At 45.5% G+C, this 26602-nt stretch overlaps 1 protein-coding gene across 3 annotated transcripts in view; it reads left to right on the forward strand.

Moving 5' to 3' along the window:
* The window catches only part of LOC135520510 (cell adhesion molecule 4-like), a 237282-nt gene that overhangs the window by 141372 nt on the left and 69308 nt on the right, over window positions 1-26602 (forward strand). The window contains exon 1 of one of the 3 annotated variants that reach the window (XM_064946113.1): window positions 22916-23054. The exons of 1 other annotated variant lie outside the window; for it this stretch is intronic. In XM_064946113.1, coding sequence (XP_064802185.1) covers window positions 22973-23054 — 82 coding nt within the window. In that variant the 5' untranslated portion in view covers window positions 22916-22972. Of the gene's footprint in view, window positions 1-22915; window positions 23055-26602 lie in introns of those variants that run through there. One more of the 3 variants, XM_064946114.1, reaches the window with a different exon arrangement.

Raw genomic sequence — 26602 nt, forward strand, 5'->3', positions numbered from 1 at the left:
CACCCTCGACCCCTACCAGCTACATCACACACCACAATGAACCCACCCTCGACCCCTACCAGCTACATCACACACCACAATGACCCACCCTCGACCCCTACCAGCTACATCACACATCACAATGAACCCACCCTCGACCCCTACCAGCTACGTCACACACCACAATGACCCACCCTCGACCCCTACCAGCTACATCACACACCACAATGAACCCACCCTCGACCCCTACCAGCTTCATCACACACCACAATGACCCACCCTCGACCCCTACCAGCTACATCACACATCACAATGAACCCACCCTCGACCCCTACCAGCTACGTCACACACCACAATGACCCACCCTCGACCCCTACCAGCTACATCACACACCACAATGAACCCACCCTCGACCCCTACCAGCTACGTCACACACCACAATGACCCCACCCTCGACTCCTACCAGCTACATCACACACCACAATGAACCCACCCTCGACCCCCTACCAGCTACGTCACACACCGTGTATCACTCAGCAACACAAAGGCACTCCTCATTCGGCAACATAAGCATTGGCCCTGACACACACAGCACCCCCCTATAGACACACTGGCCTGTCTGCCCAGCTCACAGAGGGTGGAGAAGCTTAGCTCACCTCAGGATGGTAGGTAGAACAGGGCATCCTCACCACAGGTTTCTCTGTGTGGACAGATAACACCTCACACTAGAGGAGTTGTTGGAGCTCTGGATTAAACCTGCTGCTTTGACTGCAGCAGATCTTCTTCAATTGCCATGTAGACTGGGATCGATGTGTTGTGCTGAGTAGTGGCTGTTAAATGCAGGGTTTAGTAGTATCCATACACTGTGTTGCTGACTTTTCTAATGAGGGCAGGTGACAGAGAACGTGTTGGATTACATCATGGCTGCAGGAGCGGCGTTAACATTAGCTGGAGCTGTGGCTGTAGAGAGAGAGAGACAAACAACAGAGAGAGGTGGGGACTGTCATGTGATGTATGTGCTTAGGCATAGACACACTCGTGTATGTGCATGCTCACACACGCACATCATACATACGCATACACTTGCGCTCACTCTCTCGCTCGGTCTCGCACACACACAAAGAGACAGCTTCCTCTCTCTCTCTCTCTCTCTCTCTCTCTCTCTCACACACATACAAAGAGACAGTTCTCTCTCTCACAAACACATACAAAGAGACAGTTCTCACTCTCACGCACATACAAAGAGACAGTTCTCTCTCTCTCTCACACACATACAAGAGACAGTTCCCCCTCACTCTCACACACATACAAAGAGACAGTTCCCCCTCACTCTCACACACATACAAGAAACAGTTCCCCCTCACTCTCACACACATACAAAGAGACAATTCCCCCTCACTCTCACACACATACAAAGAGACAGTTCCCCCTCACTCTCACACACATACAAGAGACAGTTCTCACTCTCACACACATACAAAGAGACAGTTCTCACTCTCACACACATACAAAGAGACAGTTCTCTCTCTCACACACACATACAAAGAGACAGTTCTCACTCTCACACACATACAAAAAGACAGTTCTCTCTCACACACATACAAAGAGACAGTCCCCCTCACTCTCACACACATACAAGAGACAGTTCTCCCCCTCACTCTCACACACATACAAAGAGACAGTTCTCTCTCACACACACATACAAAGAGACAGTACTCACTCTCACACACATACAAAGAGACAGTTCTCACTCTCACGCACATACAAAGAGACAGTTCTCTCTCTCACACACATACAAAGAGACAGTTCCCCCTCACTCTCACACACATACAAAGATACAGTTCTCCCCCTCACTCTCACACACATACAAAGAGACAGTTCTCACACACATACAAAGAGACAGTTCTCACTCTCACGCACATACAAAGAGACAGTACTCACTCTCACACACATACAAAGAGACAGTTCTCACTCTCACGCACATACAAAGAGACAGTTCTCTCTCTCACACACATACAAAGAGACAGTTCCCCCTCAATCTCACACACATACAAAGAGACAGTTCCCCCTCACTCTCACACACATACAAAGATACAGTTCTCCCCCTCACTCTCACACACATACAAAGAGACAGTTCTCACACACATACAAAGAGACATTTCTCACTCTCACGCACATACAAAGAGACAGTTCTCACTCTCACGCACATACAAAGAGACAGTTCTCACTCTCACGCACATACAAAGAGACAGTTCTCACTCTGACAAACATACAAAGAGACAGTTCTCACTCTCACGCACATACAAAGAGACAGTTCTCACGCACATACAAAGAGACAGTTCTCACTCTCACAAACATACAAAGAGACAGTTCTCACTCTCACAAACATACAAAGAGACAGTTCTCACTCTCACACACATACAAAGAGACAGTTCTCACTCTCACAAACATACAAAGAGACAGTTCTCACTCTCACACACATACAAAGAGACATTTCTCACTCTCACAAACATACAAAGAGACAGTTCTCACTCTCACAAACATACAAAGAGACAGTTCTCACACACATACAAAGAGACAGTTCTCACTCTCACAAACATATAAAGAGACAGTTCTCACTCTCTCTCACACACATACAAAGAGACAGTTCTCTCTCTCTCTCACACACATACAAAGAGACAGTTCTCACTCTCACAAACATACAAAGAGACAGTTCTTACTCTCACAGACATACAAAGAGACAGTTCTCACTCTCACAAACATACAAAGAGACAGTTCTCACTCTCACAAACATACAAATAGACAGTTCTCACTCTCACAAACATACAAAGAGACAGTTCTCACTCTCACACACATACAAAGAGACAGTTCTCACTCTCACAAACATACAAAGAGACAGTTCTCACTCTCACACACATTCAAAGAGACAGTTCCAACTCTCACAAACATACAAAGAGACAGTTCTCACTCTCACACACATACAAAGAGACAGTTCTCACTCTCACAAACATATAAAGAGACAGTTCTCACTCTCTCTCACACACATACAAAGAGACAGTTCTCACACACATACAAAGAGACAATTCTCACTCTCACACACATACAAAGAGACAGTTCTCACTCTCACAAACATACAAAGAGACAGTTCTCTCTCTCTCTCACACACATACAAAGAGACAGTTCTCACTCTCACACACATACAAAGAGATCTCTCTCTCTCTCTCACACACATACAAAGAGACAGTTCCCCCTCACTCTCACACACATACAAAGAGACAGTTCCCCCTCACTCTCACACACATACAAAGATACAGTTCTCCCCCTCACTCTCACACACATACAAAGAGACAGTTCTCACACACATACAAAGAGACAGTTCTCACTCTCACACACATACAAAGAGACAGTTCCCCCTCACTCTCACACACATACAACGAGACAGTTCTCACTCTCACGCACATACAAAGAGACAGTTCTCACGCACATACAAAGAGACAGTTCTCACTCTCACAAACATACAAATAGACAGTTCTCACTCTCACAAACATACAAAGAGACAGTTCTCACTCTCACACACATACAAAGAGACAGTTCTCACTCTCACAAACATACAAAGAGACAGTTCTCACTCTCACACACATTCAAAGAGACAGTTCCAACTCTCACAAACATACAAAGAGACAGTTCTCACTCTCACACACATACAAAGAGACAGTTCTCACTCTCACAAACATATAAAGAGACAGTTCTCACTCTCTCTCACACACATACAAAGAGACAGTTCTCACACACATACAAAGAGACAATTCTCACTCTCACACACATACAAAGAGACAGTTCTCACTCTCACGAACATACAAAGAGACAGTTCTCTCTCTCTCTCACACACATACAAAGAGACAGTTCTCACTCTCACACACATACAAAGAGATCTCTCTCTCTCTCACACACATACAAAGAGACAGTTCCCCCTCACTCTCACACACATACAAAGAGACAGTTCCCCCTCACTCTCACACACATACAAAGATACAGTTCTCCCCCTCACTCTCACACACATACAAAGAGACAGTTCTCACACACATACAAAGAGACAGTTCTCACTCTCACGCACATTCAAAGAGACAGTTCTCACTCTCACGCACATACAAAGAGACAGTTCTCACTCTCACACACATACAAAGAGACAGTTCTCACTCTCACGCACATACAAAGAGACAGTTCTCACTCTCACAAACATACAGAGACAGTTCTCTCTCTCACACACATACAAAGAGACAGTTCTCACTCTCACACACATACAAAGAGACAGTTCTCACTCTCACACACATACAAAGAGACAGTTCTCACTCTCACGCACATACAAAGAGACAGTTCTCACTCTCACAAACATACAAAGAGACAGTTCTCACTCTCACGCACATACAAAGAGACAGTTATCACTCTCACGCACATACAAAGAGACAGTTCTCACTCTCACAAACATACAAAGAGACAGTTCTCACTCTCACGCACATACAAAGAGACAGTTCTCACTCTCACAAACATACAAAGAGACAGTTCTCACTCTCACGCACATACAAAGAGACAGTTCTGACTCTCACACACATACAAAGAGACAGTTCTCACTCTCACAGACATACAAAGAGACAGTTCTCACTCTCACAAACATACAAAGAGACAGTTCTCACTCTCACAGACATACAAAGAGACAGTTCTCACTCTCACGCACATACAGAGAGACAGTTCTCACTCTCACACACATACAAAGAGAAAGTTCTCACTCTCACAAACATACAAAGAGACAGTTCTCACTCTCACGCACATACAAAGAGACAGTTCTCACTCTCACAAACATACAAAGAGACAGTTCTCACTCTCACAAACATACAAAGAGACAGTTCTCACTCTCACAAACATACAAAGAGACAGTTCTCACTCTCACAAACATACAAAGAGACAGTTCTCACTCTCACAGACATACAAAGAGACAGTTCTCACTCTCACGCACATACAAAGAGACAGTTCTCACTCTCACAGACATACAAAGAGACAGTTCACACTCTCACACACATACAAAGAGACAGTTCTCACTCTCACAAACATACAAAGAGACAGTTCTCACTCTCACACACATACAAAGAGACAGTTCTCACTCTCACAAACATACAAAGAGACAGTTCTCTCTCTCTCTCACACACGTACAAAGAGACAGTTCTCACTCTCACAAACATACAAAGAGACAGTTCTCACTCTCACACACATACAAAGAGACAGTTCTCACTCTCACGCACATACAAAGAGACAGTTCTCACTCTCACAAACATACAAAGAGACAGTTCTCACTCTCACGCACATACAAAGAGACAGTTCTCACTCTCACAAACATACAAAGAGACAGTTCTCACTCTCACAAACATACAAAGAGACAGTTCTCACTCTCACAGACATACAAAGAGACAGTTCTCACTCTCACGCACATACAAAGAGACAGTTCTCACTCTCACAGACATACAAAGAGACAGTTCTCACTCTCACACACATACAAAGAGACAGTTCTCACTCTCACAAATATACAAAGAGACAGTTCTCACTCTCACACACATACAAAGAGACAGTTCTCACTCTCACAAACATACAAAGAGACAGTTCTCTCTCTCTCACACACATACAAAGAGACAGTTCTCACTCTCACAAACATACAAAGAGACAGTTCTCACTCTCACGCACATACGAAGAGACAGTTCTCACTCTCACACACATACAAAGAGACAGTTCTCACTCTCACGCACATACAAAGAGACAGTTCTCACTCTCACAAACATACAAAGAGACAGTTCTCACTTTCACAGACATACAAAGAGACAGTTCTCACTCTCACACACATACAAAGAGACAGTTCTCACTCTCACAAACATACAAAGAGACAGTTCTCACTCTCACAAACATACAAAGAGACAGTTCTCACTCTCACAAACATACAAAGAGACAGTTCTCACTCTCACAGACATACAAAGAGACAGTTCTCACTCTCACGCACATACAAAGAGACAGTTCTCACTCTCACAGACATACAAAGAGACAGTTCTCACTCTCACACACATACAAAAAGACAGTTCTCACTCTCACAAACATACAAAGAGACAGTTCTCACTCTCACACACATACAAAGAGACAGTTCTCACTCTCACAAACATACAAAGAGACAGTTCTCTCTCTCACACACATTCAAAGAGACAGTTCTCACTCTCACAAACATACAAAGAGACAGTTCTCACTCTCACGCACATACAAAGAGACAGTTCTCACTCTCACACACATACAAAGAGACAGTTCTCACTCTCACAGACACACAAAGAGACAGTTCTCACTCTCACAAACATACAAAGAGACAGTTCTCACTCTCACGCACATACAAAGAGACAGTTCTCACTCTCACGCACATACAAAGAGACAGTTCTCACTCTCACAAACATACAAAGAGACAGTTCTCACTCTCACGCACATACAAAGAGACAGTTCTCACTCTCACGCACATACAAAGAGACAGTTCTCACTCTCACAAACATACAAAGAGACAGTTCTCACTCTCACAAACATACAAAGAGACAGTTCTCACTCTCACAAACATACAAAGAGACAGTTCTCACTCTCACAGACATACAAAGAGACAGTTCTCACTCTCATGCACATACAAGAGACAGTTCTCACTCTCACACACATACAAAGAGACAGTTCTCACTCTCACAAGCATACAAAGAGACAGTTCTCTCTCTCTCTCACAAACATACAAAGAGACAGTTCTCACTCTCACGCACATACAAAGAGACAGTTCTCACTCTCACAAACATACAAAGAGACAGTTCTCACTCTCACAAACATACAAAGAGACAGTTCTCACTCTCACAAACATACAAAGAGACAGTTCTCACTCTCACAAACATACAAAGAGACAGTTCTCACTCTCACAGACATACAAAGAGACAGTTCTCACTCTCACGCACATACGAAGAGACAGTTCTCACTCTCACACACATACAAAGAGACAGTTCTCACACACATACAAAGAGACAGTTCTCACTCTCACGCACATTCAAAGAGACAGTTCTCACTCTCACGCACATACAAAGAGACAGTTCTCACTCTCACACACATACAAAGAGACAGTTCTCACTCTCACGCACATACAAAGAGACAGTTCTCACTCTCACAAACATACAGAGACAGTTCTCTCTCTCTCACACACATACAAAGAGACAGTTCTCACTCTCACACACATACAAAGAGACAGTTCTCACTCTCACACACATACAAAGAGACAGTTCTCACTCTCACGCACATACAAAGAGACAGTTCTCACTCTCACAAACATACAAAGAGACAGTTCTCACTCTCACGCACATACAAAGAGACAGTTATCACTCTCACGCACATACAAAGAGACAGTTCTCACTCTCACAAACATACAAAGAGACAGTTCTCACTCTCACGCACATACAAAGAGACAGTTCTCACTCTCACAAACATACAAAGAGACAGTTCTCACTCTCACGCACATACAAAGAGACAGTTCTGACTCTCACACACATACAAAGAGACAGTTCTCACTCTCACAGACATACAAAGAGACAGTTCTCACTCTCACAAACATACAAAGAGACAGTTCTCACTCTCACAGACATACAAAGAGACAGTTCTCACTCTCACGCACATACAGAGAGACAGTTCTCACTCTCACACACATACAAAGAGAAAGTTCTCACTCTCACAAACATACAAAGAGACAGTTCTCACTCTCACGCACATACAAAGAGACAGTTCTCACTCTCACAAACATACAAAGAGACAGTTCTCACTCTCACAAACATACAAAGAGACAGTTCTCACTCTCACAAACATACAAAGAGACAGTTCTCACTCTCACAAACATACAAAGAGACAGTTCTCACTCTCACAGACATACAAAGAGACAGTTCTCACTCTCACGCACATACAAAGAGACAGTTCTCACTCTCACAGACATACAAAGAGACAGTTCACACTCTCACACACATACAAAGAGACAGTTCTCACTCTCACAAACATACAAAGAGACAGTTCTCACTCTCACACACATACAAAGAGACAGTTCTCACTCTCACAAACATACAAAGAGACAGTTCTCTCTCTCTCTCACACACGTACAAAGAGACAGTTCTCACTCTCACAAACATACAAAGAGACAGTTCTCACTCTCACACACATACAAAGAGACAGTTCTCACTCTCACGCACATACAAAGAGACAGTTCTCACTCTCACAAACATACAAAGAGACAGTTCTCACTCTCACGCACATACAAAGAGACAGTTCTCACTCTCACAAACATACAAAGAGACAGTTCTCACTCTCACAAACATACAAAGAGACAGTTCTCACTCTCACAGACATACAAAGAGACAGTTCTCACTCTCACGCACATACAAAGAGACAGTTCTCACTCTCACAGACATACAAAGAGACAGTTCTCACTCTCACACACATACAAAGAGACAGTTCTCACTCTCACAAATATACAAAGAGACAGTTCTCACTCTCACACACATACAAAGAGACAGTTCTCACTCTCACAAACATACAAAGAGACAGTTCTCTCTCTCTCTCACACACATACAAAGAGACAGTTCTCACTCTCACAAACATACAAAGAGACAGTTCTCACTCTCACGCACATACGAAGAGACAGTTCTCACTCTCACACACATACAAAGAGACAGTTCTCACTCTCACGCACATACAAAGAGACAGTTCTCACTCTCACAAACATACAAAGAGACAGTTCTCACTTTCACAGACATACAAAGAGACAGTTCTCACTCTCACACACATACAAAGAGACAGTTCTCACTCTCACAAACATACAAAGAGACAGTTCTCACTCTCACAAACATACAAAGAGACAGTTCTCACTCTCACAAACATACAAAGAGACAGTTCTCACTCTCACAGACATACAAAGAGACAGTTCTCACTCTCACGCACATACAAAGAGACAGTTCTCACTCTCACAGACATACAAAGAGACAGTTCTCACTCTCACACACATACAAAAAGACAGTTCTCACTCTCACAAACATACAAAGAGACAGTTCTCACTCTCACACACATACAAAGAGACAGTTCTCACTCTCACAAACATACAAAGAGACAGTTCTCTCTCTCTCTCACACACATTCAAAGAGACAGTTCTCACTCTCACAAACATACAAAGAGACAGTTCTCACTCTCACGCACATACAAAGAGACAGTTCTCACTCTCACACACATACAAAGAGACAGTTCTCACTCTCACAGACACACAAAGAGACAGTTCTCACTCTCACAAACATACAAAGAGACAGTTCTCACTCTCACGCACATACAAAGAGACAGTTCTCACTCTCACGCACATACAAAGAGACAGTTCTCACTCTCACAAACATACAAAGAGACAGTTCTCACTCTCACGCACATACAAAGAGACAGTTCTCACTCTCACGCACATACAAAGAGACAGTTCTCACTCTCACAAACATACAAAGAGACAGTTCTCACTCTCACAAACATACAAAGAGACAGTTCTCACTCTCACAAACATACAAAGAGACAGTTCTCACTCTCACAGACATACAAAGAGACAGTTCTCACTCTCATGCACATACAAGAGACAGTTCTCACTCTCACACACATACAAAGAGACAGTTCTCACTCTCACAAGCATACAAAGAGACAGTTCTCTCTCTCTCTCACAAACATACAAAGAGACAGTTCTCACTCTCACGCACATACAAAGAGACAGTTCTCACTCTCACAAACATACAAAGAGACAGTTCTCACTCTCACAAACATACAAAGAGACAGTTCTCACTCTCACAAACATACAAAGAGACAGTTCTCACTCTCACAAACATACAAAGAGACAGTTCTCACTCTCACAGACATACAAAGAGACAGTTCTCACTCTCACGCACATACGAAGAGACAGTTCTCACTCTCACAAACATACAAAGAGACAGTTCTCACTCTCACGCACATACAAAGAGACAGTTCTCACTCTCACGCACATACAAAGAGACAGTTCTCACTCTCACAAACATACAAAGAGACAGTTCTCACTCTCACGCACATACAAAGAGACAGTTCTCACTCTCACGCACATACAAAGAGACAGTTCTCACTCTCACAAACATACAAAGAGACAGTTCTCACTCTCACAAACATACAAAGAGACAGTTCTCACTCTCACAGACATACAAAGAGACAGTTCTCACTCTCATGCACATACAAGAGACAGTTCTCACTCTCACACACATACAAAGAGACAGTTCTCACTCTCACAAACATACAAAGAGACAGTTCTCTCTCTCTCTCACACACATACAAAGAGACAGTTCTCACTCTCACAAACATACAAAGAGACAGTTCTCACTCTCACGCACATACGAAGAGACAGTTCTCACTCTCACACACATACAAAGAGACAGTTCTCACTCTCACGCACATACAAAGAGACAGTTCTCACTCTCACAAACATACAAAGAGACAGTTCTCACTCTCACGCACATACAAAGAGACAGTTCTCACTCTCACAAACATACAAAGAGACAGTTCTCACTCTCACAAACATACAAAGAGACAGTTCTCACTCTCACAAACATACAAAGAGACAGTTCTCACTCTCACGCACATACAAAGAGACAGTTCTCACTCTCACACACATACAAAGAGACAGTTCTCACTCTCACAGACACACAAAGAGACAGTTCTCACTCTCACAAACATACAAAGAGACAGTTCTCACTCTCACGCACATACAAAGAGACAGTTCTCACTCTCACAAACATACAAAGAGACAGTTCTCACTCTCACAAACATACAAAGAGACAGTTCTCTCTCTCTCTCACAAACATACAAAGAGACAGTTCTCACTCTCACGCACATACAAAGAGACAGTTCTCACTCTCACAAACATACAAAGAGACAGTTCTCACTCTCACAAACATACAAAGAGACAGTTCTCACTCTCACAAACATACAAAGAGACAGTTCTCACTCTCACAAACATACAAAGAGACAGTTCTCACTCTCACGCACATACAAAGAGACAGTTCTCACTCTCACACACATACAAAGAGACAGTTCTCACTCTCACAAACATACAAAGAGACAGTTCTCACTCTCACAGACATACAAAGAGACAGTTCTCACTCTCATGCACATACAAGAGACAGTTCTCACTCTCACACACATACAAAGAGACAGTTCTCACTCTCACAAACATACAAAGAGACAGTTCTCTCTCTCTCTCACAAACATACAAAGAGACAGTTCTCACTCTCACGCACATACAAAGAGACAGTTCTCACTCTCACAAACATACAAAGAGACAGTTCTCACTCTCACAAACATACAAAGAGACAGTTCTCACTCTCACAAACATACAAAGAGACAGTTCTCACTCTCACAAACATACAAAGAGACAGTTCTCACTCTCACAGACATACAAAGAGACAGTTCTCACTCTCACGCACATACGAAGAGACAGTTCTCACTCTCACACACATACAAAGAGACAGTTCTCACTCTCACGCACATACAAAGAGACAGTTCTCACTCTCACAAACATACAAAGAGACAGTTCTCACTCTCACGCACATACAAAGAGACAGTTCTCACTCTCACAAACATACAAAGAGACAGTTCTCACTCTCACAAACATACAAAGAGACAGTTCTCTCTCTCTCTCACACACATTCAAAGAGACAGTTCTCACTCTCACAAACATACAAAGAGACAGTTCTCACTCTCGCGCACATACAAAGAGACAGTTCTCACTCTCACACACATACAAAGAGACAGTTCTCACTCTCACAGACATACAAAGAGACAGTTCTCACTCTCACAAACATACAAAGAGACAGTTCTCACTCTCACGCACATACAAAGAGACAGTTCTCACTCTCACGCACATACAAAGAGACAGTTCTCACTCTCACAAACATACAAAGAGACAGTTCTCACTCTCACAAACATACAAAGAGACAGTTCTCACTCTCACGCACATACAAAGAGACAGTTCTCACTCTCACAAACATACAAAGAGACAGTTCTCACTCTCACAAACATACAAAGAGACAGTTCTCACTCTCACGTACATACAAAGAGACAGTTCTCACTCTCACAGACATACAAAGAGACAGTTCTCACTCTCACGCACATACAAGAGACAGTTCTCACTCTCACACACATACAAAGAGACAGTTCTCACTCTCACAGACATACAAAGAGACAGTTCTCACTCTCACACACATACAAAGAGACAGTTCTCACTCTCACGCACATACGAAGAGACAGTTCTCACTCTCACACACATACAAAGAGACAGTTCTCACTCTCACGCACATACAAAGAGACAGTTCTCACTCTCACAAACATACAAAGAGACAGTTCTCACTCTCACGCACATACAAAGAGACAGTTCTCACTCTCACAAACATACAAAGAGACAGTTCTCACTCTCACAAACATACAAAGAGACAGTTCTCTCTCTCTCTCACACACATTCAAAGAGACAGTTCTCACTCTCACGCACATACAAAGAGACAGTTCTCACTCTCACACACATACAAAGAGACAGTTCTCACTCTCACAGACACACAAAGAGACAGTTCTCACTCTCACAAACATACAAAGAGACAGTTCTCACTCTCACGCACATACAAAGAGACAGTTCTCACTCTCACGCACATACAAAGAGACAGTTCTCACTCTCACAAACATACAAAGAGACAGTTCTCACTCTCACGCACATACAAAGAGACAGTTCTCACTCTCACGCACATACAAAGAGACAGTTCTCACTCTCACGCACATACAAAGAGACAGTTCTCACTCTCACAAACATACAAAGAGACAGTTCTCACTCTCACAAACATACAAAGAGACAGTTCTCACTCTCACAGACATACAAAGAGACAGTTCTCACTCTCATGCACATACAAGAGACAGTTCTCACTCTCACACACATACAAAGAGACAGTTCTCACTCTCACAAACATACAAAGAGACAGTTCTCTCTCTCTCTCACACACATACAAAGAGACAGTTCTCACTCTCACAAACATACAAAGAGACAGTTCTCACTCTCACGCACATACGAAGAGACAGTTCTCACTCTCACACACATACAAAGAGACAGTTCTCACTCTCACGCACATACAAAGAGACAGTTCTCACTCTCACAAACATACAAAGAGACAGTTCTCACGCACATACAAAGAGACAGTTCTCACTCTCACAAACATACAAAGAGACAGTTCTCACTCTCACAAACATACAAAGAGACAGTTCTCACTCTCACGCACATACAAAGAGACAGTTCTCACTCTCACAAACATACAAAGAGACAGTTCTCACTCTCACAAACATACAAAGAGTCAGTTCTCACTCTCACAAACATACAAAGAGACAGTTCTCACTCTCACGTACATACAAAGAGACAGTTCTCACTCTCACAGACATACAAAGAGACAGTTCTCACTCTCACGCACATACAAGAGACAGTTCTCACTCTCACACACATACAAAGAGTCAGTTCTCACTCTCACAGACATACAAAGAGACAGTTCTCACTCTCACACACATACAAAGAGACAGTTCTCACTCTCACGCACATACAAAGAGACAGTTCTCACTCTCACAGACATACAAAGAGACAGTTCTCACTCTCACAAACATACAAAGAGACAGTTCTCACTCTCACGCACATACAAAGAGACAGTTCTCACTCTCACAAACATACAAAGAGACAGTTCTCACTCTCACAAACATACAAAGAGACAGTTCTCACTCTCACGTACATACAAAGAGACAGTTCTCACTCTCACAGACATACAAAGAGACAGTTCTCACTCTCACGCACATACAAGAGACAGTTCTCACTCTCACACACATACAAAGAGACAGTTCTCACTCTCACAGACATACAAAGAGACAGTTCTCACTCTCACACACATAGAAAGAGACTGTTCTCACTCTCACGCACATACGAAGAGACAGTTCTCACTCTCACACACATACAAAGAGACAGTTCTCACTCTCACGCACATACAAAGAGACAGTTCTCACTCTCACAAACATACAAAGAGACAGTTCTCACTCTCACGCACATACAAAGAGACAGTTCTCACTCTCACAAACATACAAAGAGACAGTTCTCACTCTCACAAACATACAAAGAGACAGTTCTCTCTCTCTCTCACACACATTCAAAGAGACAGTTCTCACTCTCACGCACATACAAAGAGACAGTTCTCACTCTCACGCACATACAAAGAGACAGTTCTCACTCTCACGCACATACAAAGAGACAGTTCTCACTCTCACAAACATACAAAGAGACAGTTCTCACTCTCACGCACATACAAAGAGACAGTTCTCACTCTCACGCACATACAAAGAGACAGTTCTCACTCTCACGCACATACAAAGAGACAGTTCTCACTCTCACAAACATACAAAGAGACAGTTCTCACTCTCACGCACATACAAAGAGACAGTTCTCACTCTCACGCACATACAAAGAGACAGTTCTCACTCTCACGCACATACAAAGAGACAGTTCTCACTCTCACAAACATACAAAGAGACAGTTCTCACTCTCACAAACATACAAAGAGACAGTTCTCACTCTCACAGACATACAAAGAGACAGTTCTCACTCTCATGCACATACAAGAGACAGTTCTCACTCTCACACACATACAAAGAGACAGTTCTCACTCTCACAAACATACAAAGAGACAGTTCTCTCTCTCTCTCACACACATACAAAGAGACAGTTCTCACTCTCACAAACATACAAAGAGACAGTTCTAACTCTCACGCACATACGAAGAGACAGTTCTCACTCTCACACACATACAAAGAGACAGTTCTCACTCTCACGCACATACAAAGAGACAGTTCTCACTCTCACAAACATACAAAGAGACAGTTCTCACTCTCACGCACATACAAAGAGACAGTTCTCACTCTCACAAACATACAAAGAGACAGTTCTCACTCTCACAAACATACAAAGAGACAGTTCTCACTCTCACAAACATACAAAGAGACAGTTCTCACTCTCACAAACATACAAAGAGACAGTTCTCACTCTCACAGACATACAAAGAGACAGTTCTCACTCTCACGCACATACAAAGAGACAGTTCTCACTCTCACACACATACAAAGAGACAGTTCTCACTCTCACAGACATACAAAGAGACAGTTCTCACTCTCACACACATACAAAGAGACAGTTCTCACTCTCACAAACATACAAAGAGACAGTTCTCACTCTCACGCACATACAAAGAGACAGTTCTCACTCTCACACACATACAAAGAGACAGTTCTCACTCTCACAAACATACAAAGAGACAGTTCTCACACACATACAAAGAGACAGTTCTCACTCTCACAAACATACAAAGAGACAGTTCTCACTCTCACACACATACAAAGAGACAGTTCTCACTCTCACAAACATACAAAGATACAGTTCTCACTCTCACAAACATACAAAGAGACAGTTCTCTCTTTCACACACATACAAAGAGACAGTTCCCCCTCTCACAGACATACAAAGAGACCGTTCTCTCTCTCACAGACATACAAAGAGACAGTTCTCTCTTTCACACACATACAAAGAGACAGTTCTCTCTTTCACACACATACAAAGAGACAGTTCTCTCTCTCTCACACACATACAAAGAGACAGTTCTCACACACATACAAAGAGACAGTTCTCACACACATACATAGAGACAGTTCTCTCTCTCTCTCTCCTTCTTGCTCCATCTCCAAGCACCAAGCATCAAACCCCTAAACAAATCAAATCAAATGTATTTATATAGCCCTTCTTACATCAGCTGATATCTCAAAGTGCTGTACAGAAACGCAGCCTAAAACCACAAACAGCAAGCAATGCAGGTGTTGAAGCACGTTGGCTAGGAAAAACTCCCTAGAAAGGCCAAAACCTAGAGAGGAACCAGGCCGGGTGGAGATTATAACAGAACATGGCCAAGATGTTCAAATGTTCATAAATGACTGGCATGGTCAAATAATAATAATCACAGTAGTTGTGGAGGGTGCAGCAAGTCAGCACCTCAGGAGTAAATGTCAGTTGGCTTTTCATATCCGATCATTAAGAGTATCTCTACCACTCCTACTCTTTCTAGAGAGTTGAAAACAGCAGGTCTGGGACAGGTAGCACGTCCGGTGAACAGGTCACGATTCCATAGTGTCGCAGGCAGAACAGTTGTAACTGGAGCAGCAGCACGGCCAGATGGACTGGGGACAGCAAGGAGTCATCATGTCAGGTAGTCCTGAGGTATGGTCCTAGGGCTCAGGTCCTCAGAGAGAGACAGAATGAGAGAAAGAGAGAATTAGAGAGCATACTTAAATTCACACAGGACACCGGATAAGACAGGAGAAGTACTCCAGATATAACAAACTGACCCTAACCCCCCGACACATAAACTACTGCAGCATAAATACTGGAGGCTGAGACAGGAGGGGTCAGGAGACACTGTGGCCCCATCCGATGATACCCCCGGACAGGGCCAAACAGGAAGGATATAACCCCACCCACTTTGCCAAAGCACAGCCCCCACACTACACCTCCTTCCTCCTACAGAGTTACTGTATCGCATACACACACACACACACACACACACAGAAGAGAAATGTTATCTCAGATACACTGATAGGATCTGGTGCATCAGACACTCAGCCAGACCCAACTGCTCATTCAGAGATATCCCACAACCCCCCATGCTGCTCACTCCGCCATGGGCGCTGCCTGCCTCAGTACAGGTAGTGTATCCATGGTTGTAAGAGCACTTACTCTTTTAATATCTACGGTATTAAATGCTGGAGGTGACCTCACCGCCATGCTTAAGCAGCCGGGGAACCATGGAAGGATGTTGGAGTACTTAATATTTTCATCACACCGCTGACTTAAGCCCCTTAAGTGCTTTGGCAACACTTATTCCATTGTGTTGCCAATGAAGCCCATAACACATTTGCTTTGGACGAGGAACCCAGGGAGAGGGATGGGGACAGCATTGGCTTTCCGCACACTGCGACAAAACACGCTGGTAGATGCACACACATGCACGCATGCACACACACACGCACGCACACGCACGCACGCACGCACACACACACACACACAGAGATAACTGTATCATAATGCGAGAGCATGTCTAATTGAATACATTAGTGTTGTGTGGAATATGAATATGGTGACAGAGGGAGGTTCATCTGAACTGTTCAGGGACTGGAGCAGTGAGGTACTGGTGGGGGCAGTAGCCGACTCACATTTAGTTAGTACAACACAGCATAACACTGTGGAATGTTTTCCTCCCCAGTGGTTTTGCAGTGGGGTGTTTTGGACTTGGTTATGGTGAGTAACTGCATGCTCGACCTGGCCTAGGGGTGGTCAGTAGTATCCTAGTGGTGAGAGAGGTGGAGATGTAGCCAAGGAAAATGTCACCTTGCAATCCAAGGTACCATATGCTGTTGTGCCCTTAAGCAAGACATGTCTCACTTCCCTGCAGTCAAATGACCTACTGGCCTCATGGGTGAAATGTTATTCATAGTTGAAAAAATGTTGTTTTTTTGACACTGAACAATCTGGTGTTTCTATGTCAAACGGTTTAGTTATATTTCAGTCTTCTGTGATGTATAGAAAGTGTAATATTGGGATGCAAACTCAACATGTAATACAACTCTATATCTGACATGGTACAGATGTCTTCTTCTTTAAGCCCATAACCATGTGTGTGAGGTGTATATTTTGATTTGAAAGTAGATTTGTTTAAGACTACCAAGAAACACTCTGACCCTGACTTAGCCCACTGCAGTAAAGGTTAACCCCTGAATGCCGGGTAGAGCAAAATATACATTTGTGTTATGACAGATGGAGTAGAAAATGACTAGCCTACTGTGTGCAAACCCTGTGATTTCTTAGAGGTGCATACATGTATGTCTCATTACTGTGTTAAAGACTGGGAGAAACAGAGTGTATTCACAGTCTCATCAAGCACTTACTGACATCAACAGGAGCCACGGTCACATGCTCACAAATGCATGAAAACACGAACATGCTACCAAACACACACACACACACACTGTTATAATAACAGGCATACAGACACACACACACACACTGTTATAATAACAGGCATACAGACACACACACACACACTGTTCTAAGAACACGCATACAGACACACACACACAAACTGTTCTAACAACACGCATACAGACACACACACACACACACACACACACACACACACTGTTCTAAGAACACGCATACAGACACACACACACACACTGTTCTAAGAACACGCATACAGACACACACACACACACACACACACACACACTGTTCTAAGAACACGCATACAGACACACACACACACACTGTTCTAAGAACACGCATACAGACACACACACACACACACACACACACTCTTCTAAGAACACGCATACAGACACACACACACACACACACACTGTTCTAAGAACACGCATACAGACACACACACACACACACACTGTTCTAAGAACACACATACAGACACACACACACACACTGTTCTAAGAACACGCATACAGACACACACACACACACTGTTCTAAGAACACACATACAGACACACACACACACACACTGTACTAAGAACACGCATACAGACACACACACACACACTGTTCTAAGAACACGCATACAGACACACACACACACACACACACACTGTTCTAAGAACACGCATACAGACACACACACATGCAGCCATTATGGACTGTCTTAATACAGCGAATATAAAACAGGCCATTGGACATAGAGGACCTCTATGATGTTTGTGTCTCTCTGTCTCCCTGTCTGCCTGTCTCCCTGTCTCTCTGCCTCCCTGTCTCTCTGCCTCTCTGTCTCCCTGTCTCTCTGTCTCCCTGTCTCTCTGTCTCCCTGTCTCTCTGTCTCCCTGTCTCCCTGTCTCTCTGTCTCCCTGTCTCCCTGTCTCTCTGCCTCCCTGTCTCTCTGCCTCTCTGTCTCCCTGTCTCTCTGTCTCCCTGTCTCCCTGTCTCTCTGTCTCCCTGTCTCTCTGTCTCTCTGTCTCCCTGTCTCCCTGTCTCTCTGCCTCCCTGTCTCTCTGCCTCTCTGTCTCCCTGTCTCTCTGTCTCCCTGTCTCCCTGTCTCTCTGTCTCCCTGCCTCCCTATATCCCTGTCTCCCTGTCTCTCTGCCTCCTTGTCTCCCTGCCTCTCTGTCTCTCTGTCTCTGGGTTTCAACTGAGGGATAGTAGTGGAAGAAGGCCTTGCCACTAAACATCCCTAACAGACCCAGCTATATACCCTGTCTGAATGGACTGCTGGGCGGTCACACACACAGCCACTGTTCTCTGACCTGAAAGACAGTCATTGTCACATCCACACCCCAAACCTTCACAAAATAACTAAAATGCTAAATATGCACCCACGGACTAACACACACACTTACACACACTGATAGAGAGTGCAGGCAGGCTGTGGGAGGAGAACAGGGGTTATATAAACCAGACACAGACGGACAGATAGACAGCTGACACTACTCTGGGATATACTGAACATATACTGAATGACAGAGGGGAAGAGGAGGAGGAAGAGGAAACAACCAGAAACTAAAGCACTGTCCCACTATACTGACCTGACTGAGGATAGAGAGAGGGGGGATGACAAGATAACAAAACAACCACAACGAGAGAGGGGGATGAGACGAGAAGAGAAAACACAATAGACTTTGTTTGGATCAGAGGGACAATATCCTTTCCGAGTTACGACAGAGAGCACAGAGCAATTTCCTTGGTGTCAGGTTCTGGTGTGGTTGCTGTTAGGGACTTTCCATGCTACTTCAGATTCCATGCTACTTCAGATTCCATGCTACTTCAGATTCCATGCTACTTCAGTGCCAGGGCACACGGTGGGTAGTGGTAGTATTGACAGTGCCAGGGCACACGGTGTGGTAGTGGTAGTATTGACAGTGCCAGGGCACACGGTGGGTAGTGGTAGTATTGACAGTGCCAGGGCACACTGTGGGTAGTGGTAGTATTGACAGTGCAAGGGCACACGGTGTGTAGTGGTAGTATTGACAGTGCCAGGGCACACTGTGTGTAGTGGTAGTATTGACAGTGCCAGGGCACACGGTGTGTAGTGGTAGTATTGACAGTGCCAGGGCACACTGTGTGTAGTGGTAGTATTGACAGTGCCAGGGCACACTGTGGGTAGTGGTAGTATTGACAGTGCGAGGGCACACGGTGTGTAGTGGTAGTATTGACAGTGCCAGGGCACACTGTGGGTAGTGGTAGTATTGACAGTGCCAGGGCACACGGTGGGTAGTGGTAGTATTGACAGTGCCAGGGCACACGGTGTGTAGTGGTAGTATTGACAGTGCCAGGGCACACGGTGTGTAGTGGTAGTATTGACAGTGCCAGGGCACACTGTGGGTAGTGGTAGTATTGACAGTGCCAGGGCACACGGTGTGGTAGTGGTAGTATTGACAGTGCCAGGGCACACTGTGGGTAGTGGTAGTATTGACAGTGCCAGGGCACACTGTGTGTAGTGGTAGTATTGACAGTGCCAGGGCACACGGTGTGTAGTGGTAGTATTGACAGTGCCAGGGCACACGGTGTGTAGTGGTAGTATTGACAGTGCCAGGGCACACGGTGTGTAGTGGTAGTATTGACAGTGCCAGGGCACACTGTGGGTAGTGGTAGTATTGACAGTGCCAGGGCACACTGTGTGTAGTGGTAGTATTGACAGTGCCAGGGCACACTGTGGGTAGTGGTAGTATTGACAGTGCCAGGGCACACTGTGTGTAGTGGTAGTATTGACAGTGCCAGGGCACACTGTGTGTAGTGGTAGTATTGACAGTGCCAGGGCACACTGTGGGTAGTGGTAGTATTGACAGTGCCAGGGCACACTGTGGGTAGTGGTAGTATTGACAGTGCCAGGGCACACGGTGGGTAGTGGTAGTATTGACAGTGCCAGGGCACACTGTGTGTAGTGGTAGTATTGACAGTGCCAGGGCACACTGTGGGTAGTGGTAGTATTGACAGTGCCAGGGCACACGGTGTGTAGTGGTAGTATTGACAGTGCCAGGGCACACTGTGGGTAGTGGTAGTATTGACAGTGCCAGGGCACACTGTGTGTAGTGGTAGTATTGACAGTGCCAGGGCACACTGTGGGTAGTGGTAGTATTGACAGTGCCAGGGCACACTGTGTGTAGTGGTAGTATTGACAGTGCCAGGGCACACTGTGGGTAGTGGTAGTATTGACAGTGCCAGGGCACACGGTGTGTAGTGGTAGTATTGACAGTGCCAGGGCACACTGTGTGTAGTGGTAGTATTGACAGTGCCAGGGCACACGGTGTGGTAGTGGTAGTATTGACAGTGCCAGGGCACACTGTGGGTAGTGGTAGTATTGACAGTGCCAGGGCACACTGTGTGTAGTGGTAGTATTGACAGTGCCAGGGCACACGGTGTGTAGTGGTAGTATTGACAGTGCCAGGGCACACTGTGGGTAGTGGTAGTATTGACAGTGCCAGGGCACACTGTGTGTAGTGGTAGTATTGACAGTGCCAGGGCACACGGTGTGTAGTGGTAGTATTGACAGTGCCAGGGCACACTGTGGGTAGTGGTAGTATTGACAGTGCCAGGGCACACGGTGTGTAGTGGTAGTATTGACAGTGCCAGGGCACACGGTGTGTAGTGGTAGTATTGACAGTGCCAGGGCACACTGTGTGTAGTGGTAGTATTGACAGGCTAATTGCAGACAGAAGGCAGAGGACTTTGTAGCAATCTGGGGATGACACCGCTGTTCTCCTCAATCAGACAGTGTTCAGCGAGGTGTGTGCTGCAGTCCGGTTACCCTCAGTAAGTTACACTCTCTCCGGGCCGGGCCCTCGCCGCTGCTGCATTAGGAGCCGCCAATCAGAACCAACAACCAACACGGACCGCAGCAGCTGAACTGAGCTCACTGACGGAGCGGGCAGTGAACACGAGACTCAACACAGGGACTGAACACCGTGACTGGAAGCAGCCGTGTGCAGCAGAGAGAGACATTGTGATCCTGTATAAACATACAGAGGGAGGACATACATAAACGTTACATCTCTACAGTGGGACGGATAGAGAGAGAGAGATGTAGCCTATAGAGTAATGCTATACGTGTGATCCTGTAGGGTGTTTATATCACACAGGGAGACTGTAGTCATTTGTAAAGCAGTTACCATCACAGTTGGAGACGGTGATGTGTGATATCGAACCGTGGGAGACAATTTATCTGATGACATGTTTGTGTTGTCAAAAGTATCATGTGTGGGGATGGAGCCCCGAGTTGAGAGATATGGGGACAGAATCAGTATAATGACTTGTTTCAGATGGTTTACTCTGATGAGTCTGTCTGGCTGATGGAGAGTAAAGATATTGGTTTGTTTGGTGTTGGGATTCTGGTCTGTGGTTTTGCCATTTGAGTTGTTTAAGCCTGTTGGTTTGTATCATTGCTTTGCTCCATTGATTTGATGTTTAGTTATGTAGTCCTACACAGCAGAGCAGCTTGGTTGGCAGACAGTCATTTGGCTAATTGTGTGCTGATAGTTCGTAGCAACGTTGTAAGACATTCTAGATCGACGCTGTGGTGATGTTAGATCGGTGGTGTTTTATCAAAAGACTGCAGCTCTGAAGAATCGTGCGTGTTGTGTACTGGTAAAACCCTGGCTTTGTTGTGTGTCACTGCAGCCCTCGTTGTGCTCTGCTGTGCTCTGCTGTGCTCTGCTCTGCTGTGCTCTGCTCTGCTCTGCTCTGCTCTGCTGGTGTTACGACGGCGGTGTTCCTGTGTCACAGAGGAAGCATTGATCAGACAGCTACTGAGGCTCAATACACAATGAGGCCTGGCCCGAGATCTCTCCTCCTCCCCACCCCCCTCTCCCTCTCCCTGCGTGCCCTGCTCCTGCTCTGCCTTGTGCGTAAGTCATACACAGTTGCATGTGCAATGCACATTTCCTGTTGCTGTAAGATTTTCCTGCTGTAGCAAACTGACTCAAATGTAAGATCCTTTATCTGTACACACACTGACTCCCCTCACTACATCAAGCTAGATTATCTATCTTTCTTTCACCTCTCAGTGGGATAGTTGTGGCCAACACGTGATAATGGGAAGATCGTAAGATTTAATAAATGTCATGAAAGTGGAGAAAAGCTATAGAGTGAGGGAAATTGAAGACAAGACACTTAGGGATAGAAAGATAGAGCGGACTGAGAGAAAAGCAGAGTGTGAATGAACTCTGAAATCTCTGATTTAGGTGTGAATTTACAATTAGCATTATGTATGAGCAGAGTGCTATAGAGAGGATGGGATTACACCCAGGCTGTAGGACTGGGGAAATGGGGAAACACAAACTGGGATGGAGGATTACAGTTAAAGGAGGCAAGGGATGAGGCGGGAGGGAGGGCAGGAGAGAGACCAGGAACCACTGTGGGCAGGAGAGAGACCAGGAACCACTGTGGGCAGGAGAGAGACCAGGAACCACTGTGGGCAGGAGAGAGACCAGGAACCACTGTGGGCAGGAGAGAGACCAGGAACCACTGTGGGCAGGAGAGAGACCAGGAACCACTGTGGGCAGGAGAGAGACCAGGAACCACTGTGGGCAGGAGAGAGACCAGGAACCACTGTGGGCAGGAGAGAGACCAGGAACCACTGTGGGCAGGAGAGAGACCAGGAACCACTGTGGGCAGGAGAGAGACCAGGAACCACTGTGGGCAGGAGAGAGACCAGGAACCACTGTGGGCAGGAGAGAGACCAGGAACCACTGTGGGCAGGAGAGAGACCAGGAACCACTGTGGGCAGGAGAGAGACCAGGAACCACTGTGGGCAGGAGAGAGACCAGGAACCACTGTGGGCAGGAAAGAGACCAGGAACCACTGTGGGCAAGAGAGAGACCAGGAACCACTGTGGGCAGGAGAGAGACCAGGAACCACTGTGGGCAGGAGAGAGACCAGGAACCACTGTGGGCAGGAGAGAGACCAGGAACCACTGTGGGCAGGAGAGAGACCAGGAACCACTGTGGGCAGGAGAGCTAGTGTTTCCCCGGTCTTTGATCTATGATTAGGATCACTGTGGGCAGGAGAGAGACCAGGAACCACTGTGGGCAGGAGAGAGACCAGGAACCACTGTGGGCAGGAGAGAGACCAGGAACCACTGTGGGCAGGAGAGAGACCAGGAGCCACTGTGGGCAGGAGAGCCAGTGTTTCCCCTGTCTTTGATCTATGATTAGGATCACTGTGGGCAGGAGAGAGACCAGGAACCACTGTGGGCAGGAGAGAGACCAGGAACCACTGTGGGCAGGAGAGAGACCAGGAACCACTGTGGGCAAGAGAGAGACCAGGAACCACTGTGGGCAGGAGAGAGACCAGGAACCACTGTGGGCAGGAGAGAGACCAGGAACCACTGTGGGCAGGAGAGCTAGTGTTTCCCCGGTCTTTGATCTATGATTAGGATCACTGTGGGCAGGAGAGCCAGTGTTTCCCCTGTCTTTGATCTATGATTAGGATCACTGTGGGCAGGAGAGCCAGTGTTTCCCCTGTCTTTGATCTATGATTAGGATCACTGTGGGTAGGAGAGCCAGTGTTTCCCCTGTCTTTGATCTATGATTAGGATCACTGTGGGCAGGAGAGCCAGTGTTTCCCCTGTCTTTGATCTATGATTAGGATCACTGTGGGCAGGAGAGCCAGTGTTTCCCTGTCTTTGATCTATGATTAGGATCACTGTGGGCAGGAGAGCCAGTGTTTCCCCTGTCTTTGATCTATGATTAGGATCACTGTGGGCAGGAGAGCCAGTGTTTCCCCTGTCTTTGATCTATGATTAGGATCACTGTGGGCAGGAGAGCCAGTGTTTCCCGGTCTTTGATCTATGATTAGGATCACTGTGGGCAGGAGAGCCAGTGTTTCCCCTGTCTTTGATCTATGATTAGGATCACTGTGGGCAGGAGAGCCAGTGTTTCCCCGGTCTTTGATCTATGATTAGGATCACTGTGGGCAGGAGAGCCAGTGTTTCCCCTGTCTTTGATCTATGATTAGGATCACTGTGGGCAGGAGAGCCAGTGTTTCCCCTGTCTTTGATCTATGATTAGGATCACTGTGGGCAGGAGAGCCAGTGTTTCCCCTGTCTTTGATCTATGATTAGGATCACTGTGGGCAGGAGAGCCAGTGTTTCCCCTGTCTTTGATCTATGATTAGGATCACTGTGGGCAGGAGAGCCAGTGTTTCCCGGTCTTTGATCTATGATTAGGATCACTGTGGGCAGGAGAGCCAGTGTTTCCCCTGTCTTTGATCTATGATTAGGATCACTGTGGGCAGGAGAGCCAGTGTTTCCCCGGTCTTTGATCTATGATTAGGATCACTGTGGGCAGGAGAGAGACCAGGAGCCACTGTGGGCAGGAGAGCCAGTGTTTCCCCTGTCTTTGATCTATGATTAGGATCACTGTGGGCAGGAGAGCCAGTGTTTCCCCTGTCTTTGATCTATGATTAGGATCACTGTGGGCAGGAGAGCCAGTGTTTCCCCTGTCTTTGATCTATGATTAGGATCACTGTGGGCAGGAGAGCCAGTGTTTCCCCGGTCTTTGATCTATGATTAGGATCACTGTGGGCAGGAGAGCCAGTGTTTCCCCTGTCTTTGATCTATGATTAGGATCACTGTGGGCAGGAGAGCCAGTGTTTCCCCTGTCTTTGATCTATGATTAGGATCACTGTGGGCAGGAGAGCCAGTGTTTCCCCTGTCTTTGATCTATGATTAGGATCACTGTAGGCAGGAGAGCCAGTGTTTCCCCTGTCTTTGATCTATGATTAGGATCACTGTGGGCAGGAGAGCCAGTGTTTCCCCTGTCTTTGATCTATGATTAGGATCACTGTGGGCAGGAGAGCCAGTGTTTCCCCTGTCTTTGATCTATGATTAGGATCACTGTAGGCAGGAGAGCCAGTGTTTCCCCTGTCTTTGATCTATGATTAGGATCACTGTGGGCAGGAGAGCCAGTGTTTCCCCTGTCTTTGATCTATGATTAGGATCACTGTGGGCAGGAGAGCCAGTGTTTCCCCTGTCTTTGATCTATGATTAGGATCACTGTGGGCAGGAGAGCCAGTGTTTCCCCGGTCTTTGATCTATGATTAGGATCACTGGTAGCACCACTGATACCATGAATACATCCTGTCGTCATTCTATTTGGGCTCAAGCAGCGTATTAATATGCAGAGATGTTCTGTAAATAACCGTGGCTGCAACGCGTCCACTTCCTCCAAGCCAATCAAAATCTGGATTGCAGAATTTGCATATTGGATCTACACAGGGACATTTGGTGGCATGGGATGGTGGGAGGGAGGGAATAGATGACAGTAGAAGAGTGAGAGAATGAGGAATAGGGATGGAAAGAGAGAGAGAATTAGCTTTTTGCCTTGGCAAGGAGGCTGGGTTATATAATTCCTGCCAATGAAGCAGTTTTGGGTGAGCAGTGAGCAGGAGGAGG

Source organism: Oncorhynchus masou, chromosome 29 (assembly GCF_036934945.1).
Source record: "Oncorhynchus masou masou isolate Uvic2021 chromosome 29, UVic_Omas_1.1, whole genome shotgun sequence".
Lineage (NCBI taxonomy): Eukaryota > Metazoa > Chordata > Actinopteri > Salmoniformes > Salmonidae > Oncorhynchus > Oncorhynchus masou.